We start from the raw sequence: 18,404 nt of genomic DNA, 5'->3' as shown, positions 1-18,404 counted from the left end.
CAGGTAGTTAAATGGTTCTCCGGGACTTTTATTAATGACCTATTCTAAGGATAGGGCATCAATGTTTGATTAGAGGAGGTCCAACCCCTGATCTGCAGGGGGACATGCCACTCAAGCAACTGTGTCTGGTATTGCAGCTTATTCCATTAAAGTGAATGGGATGAACCGCATTACCTATGTAAACCCAACAAACAACTAAAGAGATCCATGAGGGTCCCCATCGGGTCCAACACTGATGGCATATCCTATGGACAGGAGAAGCAAACTAAACCTAATGCAGCCAAAAAGGGTCAGTCCTGAACATTGCACCTTTCATCACGGGCAGGTAGAATATGACAGAGGTGATGTGACTGGTTACTCCTGGCCACACTTGTTATTTTGATGATATTGGCTCACTGCAAAACTAACAAAGAATAAATCTGCTATACCTGTAAGAGTGAGGTCGTCATCTTCTATGATCTGCTCTTCGGCTACATCCAGCGAGGTCTCCGTGATCATGTCATTAGTATCGTCTACGCAGGTTAGTCCAGAGTAGCTGTGCAGTAAATCTGCATTTGGTATGTGTTCCACAATGACCGCCGGAAAGATCGAAGGGTCGTCAAGCTGTAGATATGGTAAAATGAGCTCATTAGTTTCATGGTCTCCATGTTTGGAGCACAGGTAAGTAACAAGTGATGACCCATTATTCAGTACATCCACCGGCCCCAGCATTTGATACATTCCCATTCTCTACAATGTAATAAATTATACATGTTGATCTACTCTAGGTGGACTGTCTGTATTCAACCTGCAGGTAAACTCAGAAAATGTATTAGCAGTTGCAAGGGATATAAGGTCACTTTTGACAGTACCAGAAAAAAACTGTTTCCATACAAAAAACGTTTAAAGGGGTTCTCTGGGATTTTGATGTCCTATCCTAAGGACGGTTCATCAGGGGTCCGACTCTCTGCACCCAAACAACTGTGTGAAGAGGCTGTTGTGCTCGGTGAGCACTTAGGCATCTTCTTAGGCAACGTGACATCACGTTCATCAGTCACATTGGTCTATGTACAGCTCAGTCTCATTCATGTGAATGGGGCTAGGCTGCAATACCAAGCACAGCCGCTACACATTGCATAGCAGCTGTGCGTGGTAAGGCTGCAGCCTCCTCAAACAGCTGTCGGACCCCTGCCGATCTCATATTGATGATCTATCCTGAGGATACGTCATTAATATTTAAATCCTGGAGAACCTCTTTTCATGGAGAGGTCACTCTTCTAAAGCGGTCCCTCAAGGTACAATATTACTTGGTTCTGGGACGACCATTGTAAGTTGGAATTATTGTAATTAGTAATTGGTCATAGAAAAAATAAATAAAAAATTAACAGATAACTAACACAAATAAAGCAAGTCCTTATTTACAACAGTCAGAGCTGCTGGAGGCTGGAAATCACTGGCAGGGTACCCCCTAACTCAGACTACATAAAAGTACCCCCAACACCAAATGCTGTTATCATACACTGTGTTGCATGTTAAAAGCATAGCATTAGGACAACGCATGTGCCCCAGGGACATTCATTGTACTGACTTTTGGATAAAGGGCCCCATAGCAAAACATAGTAAGGGACCCAGTGAGATTCCTGAAAAATTTACTCATTTTTATTCATGGAGGAACCCTGCTTCCCTCTCACACATTATAAAACTGGTTGCCTTCAACCACCACTAGGGGGGGCTCTGTGCATTTATACAGTTACCCATTGAAATGAATGAAAGCTGCAAAATCTCCACTGACAACTTCCCCAGTAGTGGCTGCAAGAAATGCCCTTGTTTTATGTCAGGAAGCAGAAGTGTGGGTTCACCACCACGGGTACCATAGCCTTGGCGTGGACTGCCATCATGGCAAGTACATTGCAACTGGATACATGTACCACAGGTTAAGAACCTAGGCTCTACAGTTTACACGAAAAATCAAGCTGCCCTCATCCAGCAGTACAGAATCTGTAGTACTGTACTGTAGAGAGGAGCTACTAGACAACCAGCCAGTACATGTACTTCACTAGTACAGGTGTCCGACTAGGGAAAGGACTATGCCAGTAGTACAGGTGTCCGACTAGGGAAAGGACTATGCCAGTAATACAGGTGTCCGACTAGGGAAAGGACTATGCCAGTAATACAGGTGTCCGACTAGGGAAAGGACTATGCCAGTAATACAGGTGTCCGACTAGGGAAAGGACTATGCCAGTAATACAGGTGTCCGACTAGGGAAAGGACTATGCCAGTAATACAGGTGTCCGACTAGGGAAAGGACTATGCCAGTAATACAGGTGTCCGACTAGGGAAAGGACTATGCCGAGTGGCTGCATCAGTTACAGGTTGAGCAGATTAAATGTGTTTTTTGAAGTTACAATGGCCAAGGAAAGACCACTGTATGCTGAAAGTATTATAACCTGTGGCTATTAAGGGACCACTGCAATCTTATTATTCAGTCATTTTAGGCCTATATTACACTAGCAGATAATCCTGAAGATTCTGTATGGGGACGAACAATGGCATTAGTGATCGCTCCTCCCCATACTGTGGAGGAGATCGCTGCATGTAATAGGAGCAGTGTCCTCCACTGACAAGCAGACAATTGCTGGGAAGGAACGCTTTGTTCCCGACACTCGCCTGTGTGATCTGCAGGTTTAATATAAGCTTTAGAGGAGAGGAAAAAAAACACACAAATATGAACGTGACAATTGTATGCGCAGGTCCGATCCACTGGATTCCCTATATTGAGTGCGACATGACAATATATAAACACATTGTGTCGTTTTTGTTGTTTTGTCTAGGCATGCTTTGAACATACAGTGAACAAAAAGGGGGTAATTTATTAATCTGAAATACGCTTAAATTAGGCGCATTTCAGGCGCAGAAATCTGCGACTTTGCCCCACTCACGCCAGGTCTAAAATTGCAGGCATAAAATGGGACAGGCCGATCTACCATTTTCTACGCCTGTTTTAGGCGTAGAAAAGGGTCAAAACGCAAGACCACAAAATGCTTAGTAATCTGCAGGCAGCATGTTATAGAGCAGGAGAAGCTGAGCAGAGTGTATAAATTACAATTTTTCCAAATCTATCCCCACAAAACAGTTTAAACTATATATAAATCTGCTCAGCTCCTCCTGCTCTAGAACATGCTGGCTTCACATAGCACTGCATTTTGTGGCGACAGGTCTTCTTTAAACTTTTGCCAGAAACTTCTGCCAGCTGCTTATCTCCTGCAAGAACAATGGATTGGGTTAGGCCATGTTTACATCTGTGTCAGGAGCCTCGGTCACAAATTCTGTCATAAAAACCTGACAAAGTGCAACATGCTGCGCTATTTTCTCCTGTAAGATATCAGGCTCTCTGATGGAAACCTGACAGCCCCATTACTGTCAGCAATGTCCATTAAGCAATGCTTTTTCCATAATTTGATGGAAATGCTGCTTCCGTTATTTTCTTTGTTCTGCTCTTATAATGAAGAACAGACAAATAATGTGGACAAAATCTAGACTGAAATCCAACACACATCCCTCTTCCCATTAACATTTAAAGTAGGGAGGCTCCTAACACATAGATCATCTGACTTATCACAGGTGGTGCAGAGATAGAGAAGGGCTGCCCTAGCTACGACAGAGTCACACCACCAACCCTTTAAGAAGGGGAGGGAAGTTTCTTTTTAATGTCGGACCCAAACCGAAAGTGTGTCTGGCGCTCATACATAGAGGGACATCGCACAAGGTAAGGCGCTCATAGAGGGACATCGCACAAGGTAAGGCGCTCATAGAGGGACATCCCACAAAATAAGGCGCTCATAGAGGGTCACATCACACAAGGTAAGGCGCTCATAGAGGGTCACATCACACAAGGTAAGGCGCTCATAGAGGGTCACATCACACAAGGTAAGGCGCTCATAGAGGGTCACATCACACAAGGTAAGGCGCTCATAGAGGGTCACATCACACAAGGTAAGGCGCTCATAGAGGGTCACATCACACAAGGTAAGGCGCTCCTAGAGGGACATCACACAAAATAAGGCACTCATAGAGGAACATCACAAAAAATAAGGTGCTCATAGAGGGACATCACATAAGGTATGGTGCTTATTAGAGGGACATCACACAAGGTGAGGTGCTCATAGAGGGACATCACACAAGGTGAGGTGCTCATAGAGGGACATCACACAAGGTAAGGTGCTCATAGAGGGACATCACACAAGGTAAGGTGCTCATAGAGGGACATCACACAAGGTAAGGTGCTCATAGAGGGACATCACACAAGGTGAGGTGCTCATAGAGGGACATCACACAAGGTGAGGTGCTCATAGAGGGACATCACACAAGGTAAGGTGCTCATAGAGGGACATCACACAAGGTATGGTGCTTATTAGAGGGACATCACACAAGGTATGGTGCTTATTAGAGGGACATCACACAAGTTAAGGCGCTCATAGAGGGACATCACACAAGGTAAAGCGCTCATAGAGAGGACATCACACAAGGTATGGTGCTTATTAGAGGGACATCACACGAGGTACGTGTACTCAAATTTTAATTTCCTGGACATTAAAGGAACTTTTTGTTTAGCAGGACTACCCCTGTAAGATTATTTTGCATGGGCATCTTGTTGCATCTAACTGCAGTAAAGGACCCGCAGTCACCCAGAACACAAACCTGTGTAAGTTACATACGGGATAGATGGTACCTAAAAACCTATATTTTCACAACCTCACAAATAACATTAGCCCACTCACATAATTTATGTGAAATGATGCAGCCCATGTTAAAGACATTTTATATAGTGGATTACATGATATGTCTGAAAAGCAGTTTTACAAAGTTTGCTGTGTAAGGAACGGTGACTTCAAATTAGTAGTATAGTCTCTGAGGTAGAACCATCCTAATAATTTTTGACTAAAAGTCAAGTATTTTTTTAAAATTGCCCAAATTAAAGTTTAGCCAAATTAAATTCTACCCCAAGTTGTCACTCCTAATAAACTCAACGCCAGTTATGCAAATAATGATATACCCAGATAACGTCTTCTGATCCGTGCCTCTGCCCTACAAAAGACAGGACATGTCCTATCTTTTGCTGTATTTTGCAGATTGCGGACCCATTCAAGTCAACACGGGCACGGCAACCATATGGTCGTGTGAATGAGCACACAGGCTGGTACTGTCATAGAGTGTCTTGACCAACTTACTGACTAGTTCTTCACATTAATAGCACACACAAGACAACACATGGGAATGATGTTCCAGGGTGGAAGAAGCATTTCACAATAATCCATTGATGATCAAGCAGTAATAGAATGCAATAATACAACTCCCTAGGGAAAAGAAAAACCCTTTGTACAATTTACAAGAATATGGCAAGACCTGGTAAGAATTACAACTCCAGCCATCAGCATGACGTTTTTGTGAGTGCCAGAGTCATGTAGCGTCACTGTACAGTGCACAGAGCTGGTGTTTGCAGGGCTGCTCCCATTGATGTGAATGGGCCACAGCTGCTCTGAAACAGCGGGTCAGGAAGGGACGCAGGATGTAATACCCCTGCCCATCAGACACTGATGGCCTATCCTGAGGATAATAGTAAAGCAGCAGACAACCCCCTTTACGAAAATGGTGAGATGCCCTCAATGTGCTTTTTAAGCTCTGTTCACATTACATTTGGAAATATATTCAGCATATGCACTGGATAAGCTCCATCTATATACTCCAAAAGTATCAATAGGTCACCATTTACATGTCATATGTCAAAAAGGAGTCCTTTTAGTATATACCAGACCTGTATGAGATGGCATATGTTATTTTTTTTTGTCTGTATAGAACAGCATAGTAGACTCACTTAGTGGTTGTTATCACTACGATCTAGGGTTGAAACGATTACTCGATTGAATTGAGTAATTAGACACAAAAAAATCCTCGAGGATTCGTTTGCGTCATGTGACTACGGAGCGGGAGTGAAGCGCTTGCTATTACTCACCACTCCGTGGTCACCCGCTGGCCCGTACCGCGCTGCACCCGCCGGCTGTCGGACAACAGCTTCACTGCCAACCTCCCCAATGGCTACATGACTGACCTGCAGCCCCCTGAGCGCCCCCCCCCCCCCCAGCTCCACCCAATGTACTGGTGTGCAAACTGGTTTACATTCCACAGGACTGGGGGACTCCCTGTTTAATGTTAGGGGTCCCCAAATAAATGTATGCAAATTATTTCTTTATGTTTCACATCCTGCATTCTAGGGGCCCCTGAAAACTATATAGAAAATATATTATGTCATGTACACAGGGGCCCCTGTGTTAGATTGCCATAGGACCCCCAGCAAAATTATATTATTGCTTTATATGTCATGTAGACAGAGGGCCCTGTATATGATTGCCATAGGGTCCCCCAGCCCACTCCCCCAATAATATATATATGGAAATTATTGCTCTATATGTCATGTAGACAGGGGCGCCCCAGTGTCCAGGATCCCCTATACTGAGACCTCCTACACCATGTCCTTGTAATGTCTCCCAGTCACTGCTGGCACGGTATGTACTGTAATATATATGACGGGGATCATAATAATGCTGCGCTGTGTCTCTTCAGGAATGTGACCTCTCGGAGAGAACTGCTGCATTATGGAAAGTACTGAGAGTATAATGTGTGGTATGTTATACACTGACAGATTTAACATGTATATAGAGATGGTATATTAATATTTTTTTGACAGATATACAACGTTGGTGACTAGGAATCTGTGGGCAAGCTGGTGGCACGGGGGGGGGGGGGGCTAATGAGTTTTTATAAAGAAAAACGTTCTTTTAATTTGTTTTTTTGTTATTAGAGTACTCGATTAAATGGTAAAAAATAAAATCGATAAGACTAATCGATTTCTAAAATAACCGTTTACAGCAGCCCTACTACGATCATAACCTGTAACAACCACACAACAATTTCCTATAAAAGCTATGCAAGAAAAGCATACCTTCCAATAAAAAAATTCCAGAACCTTCATAGGTCTGAATATCGAAATGTAAAAAAAAAAAAAAAAAAAAAAAAAAAAAAAAAGTTAAGGGTTTCAAAATATGGTGACAAGCTAATTTTTTGAAAGCTTATTTTTTTATGTCAGTCGCACTGCATACATTTGGTATCACTATTATCGTACCAACCCGCACAATGAAGGTAATGTCAATTTCAACTCACAGTAAAAGCTGTAAAGACAAATCCCGAAAAACAATACTCCCCGGCTCCCCATGACTCTGTTCTGGTGATGTGTCCCCAAGTGGAAGGTGACCCAGCAGGGACGTGACTCTTGAGAAAACGTCATCACTGAAGCCAGTTAATGGCTGCAGAGGCACATGTGACCCCGTCCATGTGTAAGTTGACAGACTGAGACCCGAAATCTGATAAAGAGAGCCAGGGAGTCATAATGAAGCAGGGGTGTATAGAAATGTTATAAAAAAAAAAAAAAAAAAAAAAAAAAAAAAAAAAAAAAAGCTAGGCAAAGGACAATTCTTTTAGGCCAAGTTTACACGGAAAGATCTGCAGCAGAAAAATCATTAGCAGATTACTAGCTGAAAACCCGTCATTTTTGGTTAAAGATTTCAAAATTAAAAGGAGGATTTAGAGGAGTATTGCAAGTTTTAGAAGGGCATTTGGAGGAGGCTTTAGAAGAGGTTTTGCTACCATTCTTCTTATCCAGACCTTGACTGGAGTAACCGCCAGCGGTTTTATCTGCTTCCCCATTGACTTCAATTCAAAAAATCCACTTCTAAGAGGCAACATGCCATTTCAGAAGCTGATCTCAACTTCACGGCGGAAAAAAAATGTCCCTATGGACACGTGGTGTTTTTTTCCCATTGAAGTCAATGGAAAGCTATTGGAGTTTTGATGTCAAATTTTGCAGCAGAAAACCTGTTTTACTTTGCGTGAACATATCCTCAAGGCTCAGAGTGAGCACTACTTTTTGTAAATGATTATCTGCTCTGTACTGTGAGTGGACTGCAGCACTTGGAGCATGCGCACTGGGGTCAATTCCAGCAAATAGTACTGCTTTCTGCATCCGTATGTCCAATTTGCAAAAAGATATGCAGATAGAACATGTCCTGTCAGCAAAACGCTGACCCATTAAAGTCAATTGGTCCTCAAAAAATGTGGATGCAACATGGACAGCATCTGTATTTAGTAAGATTTACAGACTGCAAAACCGATACGCCCGTGTCCATGGGGCCTTAAAAAGTCATTTTTGGCTTCTATATCTGTCCTATGGCCAATTAGTAGATTTCAGTTCCAATTATTATTATTTTGAGGCCAGAAGGGCACCTCGCATACACCCAAGCTGGAGGAAGAGACTGGAGTCCTGCCGTATGCTTGTAACAATAGTATCACCAAGGACACAAAGTTGAAAACAGATGACTGGCTTGGCAGGAGTACAAAACTCTGTTCTGGAGAAAAGAAAAAAAAATAGAAAACTATGCTGACTTCATAATGCTGAGTATGTGGAATGCTAACAAGGGCGCCAGAAAGATCCAAGATACAGCTAAACAATCCAAGATCCACTGCAGCACACCTTCAGAAAGATGGCGGCCACAGCGTTCAGACCTGCACAACTTTTATGTGCATGATATGATGCATCAGTATATTCACATGTGAACACAGGTGGTGATAAAACACTAGGCCTCCTCGTGTGCTGCCCGTTGCCGTATCCCGGAACGCATTACACGGGCGCCGTTCCGTGGGCATTCCGCATCATGGATGCGGACCTATTCACTTCAATGGGTCCGCAAATCCGGAGATGCGGAATGGTGCGGAACAGAAGCACTGAACAGAAACCCACGGAAGCACTACGGAATGCTTTTGTTAGGGTTTCATCCCGTACTTCCGTTCCGCAAAAAGATAGAACATGTCCTATCTTTTTGCGGAACCATTAAAGTGAATGGGTCCACTATCCGCTGCGGCTGCCCCACAGTCGGTGTTCGTGCATTGTGGCCCGCCTTTTGCGGGCTGCACACGTCCTTGCCTTAGGCCTCTTGCACACAACCATATGGATGACGTCCGTGTTCATTCCGTTTTTTGTGGAACAGAACAGCTGGCCCCTGATAGAACAGCACTATCCTTGTCTGTTATGCGGACAAAAATAGGACAGGTTCTATCTTTGAACGGAACGGAAATGGAAGGCATACGGAGTTTGCGGATCCATTAAAACGAATGGTTCTGTATACGGTCCATATATGGAATGCGAAAAACGGGGGTCCAGCACCCAGCACCCCCGACTATCAGCACTCGTACAAGCGCTGTGTTCTCTTCTCAGTTTACCTGCTCACTGTCTTTATCCAAGACTTGCTGTAATTATACTGCTTTACTGCTGCAGTGTCGGAGAGCTGGTAAACAAGAAAGAGAAGGAAACGCTCGTACGAGCGCTGCGTTCTCTTCAAACAACTGATTGGCGGGGGTGTTGGCAGTCTGTCGCCTGACAACCTTATATTGATGAGAAAAGTTCATCAATATAAAAAAAGTGGACAACCCCTTTAAGTTCAAATCTGTAGCTGAACTCTGGTATTTAGTTCTGACATAGAAACAAAATCACTGCTGGCCGCTGCCAGTGTGCCACAGATCCCATTTACAATAATGGCGTCTGCTGGCTATCCGGATACATGAAATAATGCTTGCAGTGGTAGTTCATCCTTTTTCTTTTAGCCAGAATCTGCAACAGAGGCTCCTGCCCACACCGCTGCTGCAGAGGTGAACCTAGCCCGAATGTATATCCATATGCCTCAGATTTCAGAAAGTGGTATACAGTTTTTTTTCGGAGGAGCTGTGTGAAGGCAAACAACGGCAACCAGACGCTCGCTAAAGCCGGATATTGTCTAGGTGTGAACACAGCAGTGAAATCTCAGTGGGCATGTTGAACTAGCCGCCCCATAGTAGGCACCCAGAACATCTCCTCTGTAGTGGCAACCCGCTCAGCACAAAACATCTCCGAACTGAAGGCAAACTCCGGCAAATGTCTGGAACTGAGGTGTGAAAACAGCTTCCATATTCTCCTCCAAAAGTATTGCTTCTAGTGGAGAAGAAATCTGCCATACTGCATGTTTGGAGCACTATAGGGTGGCACATAAAGGCCCTGCCGCTCCATACTACAGGTCAGCTGTTAACAGAACAAATGGGGTCATATGAATATGAAATCGGACACAAAGGCAGGAAGCCATGTATAGAATGCCTGCATTTATTGAGCGAGGTGTGTCCGACCTACATTCTCAAACACATTTGGTGTTCAGATCTCAATTCCTCCCTACGATCCATCTATGGTTTTTATCGGCTATTGTTTCTTTATTGATTTTTATCATGCAAATCAAAACTGCACCAGCATTGTCACCGCAATGGGTCCTTTTTCTTTCAGGTGCCGCTGCTGCCCCACAAGTCCTGAAGCCAAATGCAGGGTGAAAATATTGTGCATCCAGAGAAGAAAGGAGCTGTTACTGTCACAGACCCAGTCATAACTATAAGGCTACATGCACATCCGTATGCCATCCGTTTTTTTGTTGCGGATCCATTGTAACAATACCTAAAACGGACAAGAATAGGACGTGTTCTATTTTTTTGCGGGGCTACGGAACAGACATACTGATGTGGACAGCACACAGTATGCTGTCCGCATTTTTTGCGGACCCACTTAAATGAATGGGTCCGCATCCTATCTGCAAAAAAAAAAACGGAACGGACACTGAAACAAACAACGTTTCTGTGCATGTAGCCTAAAGGTCCAGCCACACCTTTCATGATGCAGTTTTGGAGCTCAAAAGCTCCTTCTCCCCTGGGCTTTCACAAGGTTACCTGTTCCCCTCCACCTCCTCAATGTGACTACCACTATGTGTGGTACCATTGATTGTATTCCCCCCTCCCTAAAATTTTTTCCTGGGAGTAGCAAGTCAGAACAGAGGGGCAGCCAGTCAACAAAGCTTGCACGCCAGCGCAAACCGTGTTACAGAAAGAGACAGAACCTGATTTCTGTGAGTATGGCTGGCTTTAGCGCTGTGCACCCATATCTTTGAGTCTGCATCTTATTAAAAGTAGAGGAGGATGGACAACGGCTACTAGCGAATGTTTCTCTTCATGAAAATAAATATATATATATATATATATATATATATATATATATATATATATATATAAAAAATGTGTATGCAAAAAAATAAAAAGGTAACCAAAAATAAGTACTTGCAAAAAGTGCATGCATTTTTTACAAGCCAAAAAAGGTGCACAAAACTGCATGTAAAAGAGGCCTAATAAAACAAGAATTCGGGTCCATTCACACGTCCGTTGTTTCTTTCCTGATCTGTTCCGTTTTTTGCGGACCAGATCTGGACCCATTCATTTTCAAGGAGTCCTGAAAAAAATTCGGACAGCACAATGTCAGATTTTTTTTCCAGGACCCATTGAAAATGAATGGGTACAGATCTGGTCCAGTGCGGTATATGCTGCAAGATGCCCTCTATTGAAAAATGTAGACAACTTGGCAATCCTTTGCACAGACCGGTAAGACCAGTAAGTCATTAGACACGTCAGGATCAGTCCACTGATGGATGACGTCAGCTAATCACCCGAGTGCCGCAGGACAACAAAGGCTCAGCAATAATGGCGGGGGTTTTGGTACAGGGTCTTGGGTGTGTCTACAGGTACAGATTACATATTGCCCTTGGTCACAGGGCGGATCAGTCACAGCTTCATCTGTTTACAGTGAAAACATCTTTATAAAAGGTGTCTCCCTTGTTCATTTGTGTGCAGACATCTGGATTGCCTAACCTAGTCACATTCCTGCCAACTACAGGCACCAGGGGGCCTTGTTAATAGTACAAAAAATTAAAAAGAAAAAATTATTTAAGCTGTGTGCAGCTTTTCTGCATAAGTCTCATGATACTGACCACAGGTCAGATTTGCTAAATTGACGGCTGACAGCTCTGTACTTTCATATCTACAAATAGGTTAAACCAGAAGGAGAACTAGATGTGCACATATATGCAAGTGTTTAGTTTTCAAGAAGTGATCTTGTGGAACGTTACAGTCACACATGTCCACAGGGGCTGCTATAAAGACTCTACAGCTCTCAGGGACTGAATTTTAACATTTTCAATATGAAGCCATAAATACACAGTAAGGTATTACATTTTACATCTACCAGCTGGTTTGGTATTGCAGTCTGGAGCACTATGACTGATGACAGACTTTTCAAAATCAAAGGATCATGGATGAACATGGATTTGGTGGGTAATCGAGGAGAATCGATGACTATGTGCTAATTGTCCAGTAACAGGCTATGCTGATTGGTCCTGCAAGTCAAATGTTGCCTGCTAATGGTGGCCAAACATGGCTGCTAGAGATGAGCGAAGCGGGCCAAGTCACTTCGTTCAAAACTTTGGAATAATACTGTATGGAGATCCGTCTCCATACAATATTAAAATGTATGGGTGCCGATGAGCCGAAGTCCGTTAATGGTGAAGTCGTGCGCAACTTCGATAATTGATTTTTAAAGTGGAAAACCACTTTAAAAAGTTGAAACCGAACTTGGCTTCAGTTTCAACTGTGACCTCGGAACCGAAGTAGAGTTCAGTTTCAAGTTTTAAATCAACTAAATTACCGAAGTAACTCAACAAAATCAAGCACGACTTCGCGAATAACTTACTTCGGCTCATCGGAGCCCATATATTCTAATACTGTACGGAGACGGATCTCTGTACAGTATTAATCCGAAGTTTTGAATGAAACGACTTCAGATGTAGCATCCGAAGCTCACTTCGCTCATCACCAACAGTTGCCAAGCCCTGAGATCCAAACACATGCCACAATCAATCTCAAAAGAAAAGGAAAAATTCAAGTGTTCAAGGCATCTTGTACAATCAAGTCCGTTTTTCGGTCCACAAATAGATCTGCAAAATACTAATACCTTCCATGTATATTCCATATTTTTCTCACTCCCACCAACAGAAAGGAATGTTCTCATCTACAATACAGACCAGAATAGGACAGGTTATAATGTGTGGAACAGCCACACAAATCTGCAAAAAACGGACAAGTGCCTGCCTCCATAGAAATTAATGGGTCATTGTGCTAGCCACAAAAAAAAATACACAGATTAAAAAAAAAATACAGTTGTGTGCATGAAGCCTAAGGCTCATCCTTGTCTTCTAATCTCCAGCCGATTCAGTGCCATTAGTCCACGGTCATCTACAATTACACTGGCTGCTGCGGTCACATGACAGCTCAGCACCAATCACAATACAAGTACACCACATGATTGCTGCAGCCAGTGATTGGTATCACATATTAGAACAGCACTTTACAGCTGGGGACTAGCTATCCTTTTTTTCGCAGGTAAAAATACAACTTTTATAAAGCCCGAATACGCACATGGCAATATTACAGATTCATGCTGTACAGATTTGTAATAAGTGATGTATACCCTGCGGTGGGCTGCAGTCTATGCATCAGATTTTACATGCAAAGTACCTACCTACAGGTCTGTAATACGGACCCTTAAGACCTCCATGGGTCACCATACAGGGTATGTACAATCTGCATTACCATGTGTATGAGCCCTGAACTTCCAGTTGATATCCGCTGTACAGTTTGATTGAACTGAGAAGTGTCATACACAAAAAGAGATTTTGTATTATGTGAAGAATTTTGGCCAAAACTTTAAATCCAGAATGATAAGTGTTCTGAATCAGAGTCATGGATTGGATTTCTAATAGTAATTATAGTGTGCATGTTGCTGTCTAGTTGCCTTTCCGGTCATCATCATGAGTATGACCACCATTGTCACCTAGTTTACCACTTCACATGATGTGATGCCTATGTGCAGGACTTTTGACAACTTCATAGCCTTCCTCATGTATGAAATCCTGTTTTTCTGACAAACATAACCAGAAACAATCAACTGACACTTGGAACTGTTCTCTTGTGCAAAGGAGATACAAAAGATTTCTATAAGACACATTTAGTGCCCGTCTTCCGGCTTGACCTGAAGCTAAACCTGGCCATATACATTAGATAACATGAGTACGGCCTAACTGTTCCCAATGTCCGCTGGCAGGGCAATATGCAGATAGAAGTATCTAACAGCTGCCTATACTCCTTTCCCGGTGCCACAAACATGCATACTTGTCTGATCTGAGCATTACATTTAAAAGGCTTGTTCCTTGAACTTCCACTAACATAAATGACCTGCTGCTCCTCTTTGGAATGCCCACCTTGGCAATCACATTTATGTAGCTCCCACCCTTCTTTGCCCATGTAACACAGCCTCACACTGTCCCGCTTGGTGCCACCACTAGGATGCTTAACCAACTCTCCATTAAGAAATGCTTTGAAGGTACATTGCCTACCATACCCCAATAGTTCACCCCTTTAAAGTGCACCTGCAGTTCCCTGACTATTGGTTTGGTTGACCTGATTTTCCCTTGGTTCCTCTAGTCTCATTGGTGCTGTACTATATCACATTTTATACATAGCTTATGGCATAGTCAATGGTAAACTGAAATATACTTTATTGTGGTGCATCATGTATCTTACTGAGGCTATCCATCGATCTGATTTGTACAACTGACAGCTATAAACAGTAATTACTCAGTGTAAAAGCCAAAAAGAACCAATGATAAAATAGTTTACTACTACTTAGAAGTGAACATACAAACGATCATCTTTTGTAAAGTTGTCCAAATTTTCCTATAAACGTGTGTTAAAATATGATGGCATGTACATAATTTTAATCCTCTTAAAATCTATCCAAAGTCTGAACCAATTTCTCAAAACACCAACCATTCAACCAATGTGTTCTTATATCAATTTAGACTTTCTACCATCCATAAAGCCTAGCCAAGCCACAAAATAGACTGTAATGTATTTGCGCTTCATGTTTCAGTGTAGTAGCTTTATACATGCATCTATAACATTTTAGTCACATAGACCTTCACTGTGAACCTTGTGTGAATGGAGAACACTGCTGAATATAAGTCCCACAATGGTGCTACCTACCTGGTGCTCATCGGCCATGACATTGCTTGCAAACTCGAACACCAACTCATTTGGTTGCACGGCGGTAGCCATCCTAGTGCACCCCCCTCCTGCCACTCTTCATGAGAAGTACAGAACGCTCTGTAGGTTTCTCTTATGGAATGAAACAAGCGCACAGGCAAATCCAGGCCTCTAAAGTGCTCCTTGAAGTTCAGTCATTCAAACAAATCGTTCTGAAGATCAATTTCCAGGAGGTTGGATTTCCTTCAGCAGTAAAACAACAGATTTTCTTAAGCAGTTTTTAGCATAGGGATATCAGGACCTGCAAAATGTAAAATAAATAAAAATTAAAACTTTTTTAAACTCTAGAAGACCAAATGCAGAAAGTAATGTCAATATATTAACTTACACTTGTCATGACAAGATATATAGGTCAACCAAGATAACCCTGCGCAAAAAACAAAACAAACTATCAATCCTATTCTACCTGCTGTGATCGACAGACAGACTTCTGTTACCCCTCGTACGAGGAAATGGTTATTGCTCACAACAGAACAAGTACAGAGCTATTCTACGTGGTACAGGAGCAGAATGAAAAATCAGATAAAATAAAAATAACAAACGCTCACATAAAATAATGCGCACAAACCGCGTAATATAGATGCATTCCCTTCATTTCTCCTCTGACATTAAGCAGCTCTGGTCTACATTATAGCTATGCTTATCAGAAGAACAAGCTTGTGAACTACAGGAAGGAAACAGTGATGACCACGTCACGGCAAAAGAGAACATGCAAAGATCTGCACACCACAACCACTCCACCCCAGACAAAGCTGAAGACAGAGGGGTAGAATGGAAACAGCTGTACTACAGCCAGTATGACAGGATTCTCTCTGCTACTGCTAATATGGGGGCCACAGCTGGCCTAGAGGGCAAAGTGTTAACCCTTGACTAATATCAGGGGCCGGGGCTCCGTACACACAAATGTACAGAAACGTATTACTTAATTCAACTTTGAAAATGAGAGCATGACGTAGGTTTGTCTCATCTGCATATCCAACACATGCAATCTTATCACACATCTCCCACTTGCGACCAGCCAAGAAATTTGGGTGCCCATCCATTTCTGGCAGCAGTTTTCTGTAGTCTAAAATGGAAACCATGTCCACAGAAGGAGATATAAATCCATGCATGATGAATATGTTGTATTTTTAGATGTTTCAATCAGTTATATGAAACACAAAGAACATTGTTGGGTTTAGGGGGCGAGACACTTTTCTTTGGACAATCCTATTTTTGTAGAACAGATCCCTGAAAATAAGCTAATCACAAAATGCCTCATGCTGCTAAAACAGTGTCATCACAAAGGAAATTAAGTAAAACCTGTATCATGTGTTTCAGTCTGACTACCACAGTAGACAGGAGGTCAGTCTCCCCAGTGTGGGTGACTTCCTGTGAAATACAAGATTACATCATTATCTACTAAATCCCTCCTGGCACCTCTCAGACACTTCCCTCTTCCTACCCAGATCCACCTTCCTTGTTTCTCTGTATGTCATGAAAGGACATGTGCTGCTGTGGTATAATAGGCAAGTCACTACAATGATTAGCTGCCTTGAATCTCAATTATTGTCTATAATATCTGTGGGTGCTGTGTGCAGAATCTCCAGTGTATTTCTTCGTTATGCAGCTTCACACTGCAGAAGCTGCATCACATTGCATACACAGACCCTAGTGTGAGTCAGGGGACAAGTTCTATGTCGCTAATCTATCACTTACAGGCCTTAGAAAAGACTCAAGAGCACATAAAAAGCATTGTATTGAGACTCCATCCTCTCTGGCACAAAAACTACCATAGGTATACACAAAAGCCTCTATATTATTATTTAATAAGGCTACCAGGGATGGGCAAACTGCGGCTCTCCAGCTGTTGTAAAACTACAAACCCCATCATGCCCAGTCTGCCTACAGCAGGGCATGATGGAATTTGTAGTTTTACAACAGCTGGAGAGCTGCAGTTTTCCTGTCCCTGGGCTAGGCTATATGGGCATGGGATGAATTGAAATCATGGACCTTCAAGTTCCCTCCAGAGAGAAAGAGAGAGATGCTAGTCTCTTCCATATTGCTGCATAACTAATCTGCTGTTTAGGACTATTACATCTTGTCCAGCCCAGAATATATATTCAAATTAGAAGCATTAAAGTAAATATATTTACTCTAGTAAAAGCAAGTTCCCAATTTACACTTGGTGGTACTGGTATAAATAAAGCATGTTAATATGCATTTTTTTTTTGTTTTTTGTATTAATCCTTACATTATGGATAGTTATTAAAGGGGTTTTCCAGGAGTCTTACATTAATGCCCTATACTTTGGATAGGTCATCAGTACCTGATCAGTGGAAGTCTATCACCAGCTATTTGAATAGTCACCAGCTTGCAGTAGCGCTGCGGCCTTCACTCAGCTCACTAAGCACAGGGCGGTACATTGTATGGCGGCTGTGCTTGGTATCGCGGCTCAGTCCCATTCACTTCAATAGGGCTGAGCTTCACCTAGACCACGTGACTAATGAACGTGATGTTATGCGGCCTAGGAAAAGCTCAGAGAAGGCCGCAGCACTACTGAAGTAAATGGGGCTTGGCTGCAATAACAAGCACAGCAACCGTACAATGTACTGTGAGCGCTGGTGCCCTCCCCAACAGCTGATCAGAGGGGGGTACTGATGACCTATCCAGAGGGAGACATATGTGCCTAAACTCCAGCTTCCCCAGTGGTAATTGTTAGTTCCAGGTCTTCGACCATCATCTGATCTCTGCACTGGCTTCTGCGTTTTCACTTCAATGAGCAGTTGTAATTACACTGCACCACCGCTAAACGTGAGATGCCGTGCAGTTAAACTTTGAACAGGACACAGTGCTGGCACAAGCGCCACAACCCCGAACAACTGATTGGCGGGGGTGCCGGGTAAAGGACCCTCACCACTGCACAACCCCGTTACAGTCTCATCTGCATTGCTGCTACTTTAGTATACTGCCCACAAATCTGCATTTCTGTCTCAGTTTTAGGCCTCTTTCACACTACCGTTTTTTTTTTCCGTTTTGCGGTCCGTTTTTTGCGGTCCGTATACGGAACCATTCATTTCAATGGTTCCGCAAAAAAAACGGAATGTGTTCCGTATGCATTCCGTTTCCGTATTTCCGTTTTTCCGTTCCGTTGAAAGATAGAACATGTCCTATATTTGGCCGCAAATCACGGTCCGTGGCTCCATTCAAGTCAATGGGTCCGCAAAAAAAACGGAACACATACGGAAATGCATCCGTATGTCTTCCGTATCCGTTCCGTTTTTTGCGGAACCATCTATTGAAAATGTTATGCCCAGCCCAATTTTTTCAATGTAATTACTGTA

General features: G+C 42.8%; 1 protein-coding gene across 8 annotated transcripts in view; it reads right to left on the bottom strand.

Annotated features, from left to right (window-relative positions):
- The window catches only part of ELF1 (E74 like ETS transcription factor 1), a 104,204-nt gene that overhangs the window by 12,099 nt on the left and 73,701 nt on the right, over positions 1 to 18,404 (bottom strand). For 4 of the 8 annotated variants that reach the window (XM_044283812.1, XM_044283809.1, XM_044283810.1 and 1 more), the window contains 3 exons: positions 15,022 to 15,322; positions 12,932 to 12,988; positions 429 to 603 (listed from right to left, as the gene is read on the bottom strand). In XM_044283812.1, coding sequence (XP_044139747.1) covers positions 429 to 603; positions 12,932 to 12,988; positions 15,022 to 15,093 — 304 coding nt within the window. In that variant the 5' untranslated portion in view covers positions 15,094 to 15,322. Of the gene's footprint in view, positions 1 to 428; positions 604 to 12,931; positions 12,989 to 15,021; positions 15,323 to 15,409; positions 15,434 to 15,629; positions 15,749 to 18,404 lie in introns of those variants that run through there. The other 4 variants (XM_044283811.1, XM_044283813.1, XM_044283814.1 and 1 more) reach the window with 4 other exon arrangements.

This window comes from Bufo gargarizans, chromosome 3 (genome assembly GCF_014858855.1).
Source record: "Bufo gargarizans isolate SCDJY-AF-19 chromosome 3, ASM1485885v1, whole genome shotgun sequence".
Lineage (NCBI taxonomy): Eukaryota > Metazoa > Chordata > Amphibia > Anura > Bufonidae > Bufo > Bufo gargarizans.
Note: the sequence above shows the minus strand (reverse complement) of the source record. Positions and strands in the feature narration are given on the sequence as shown.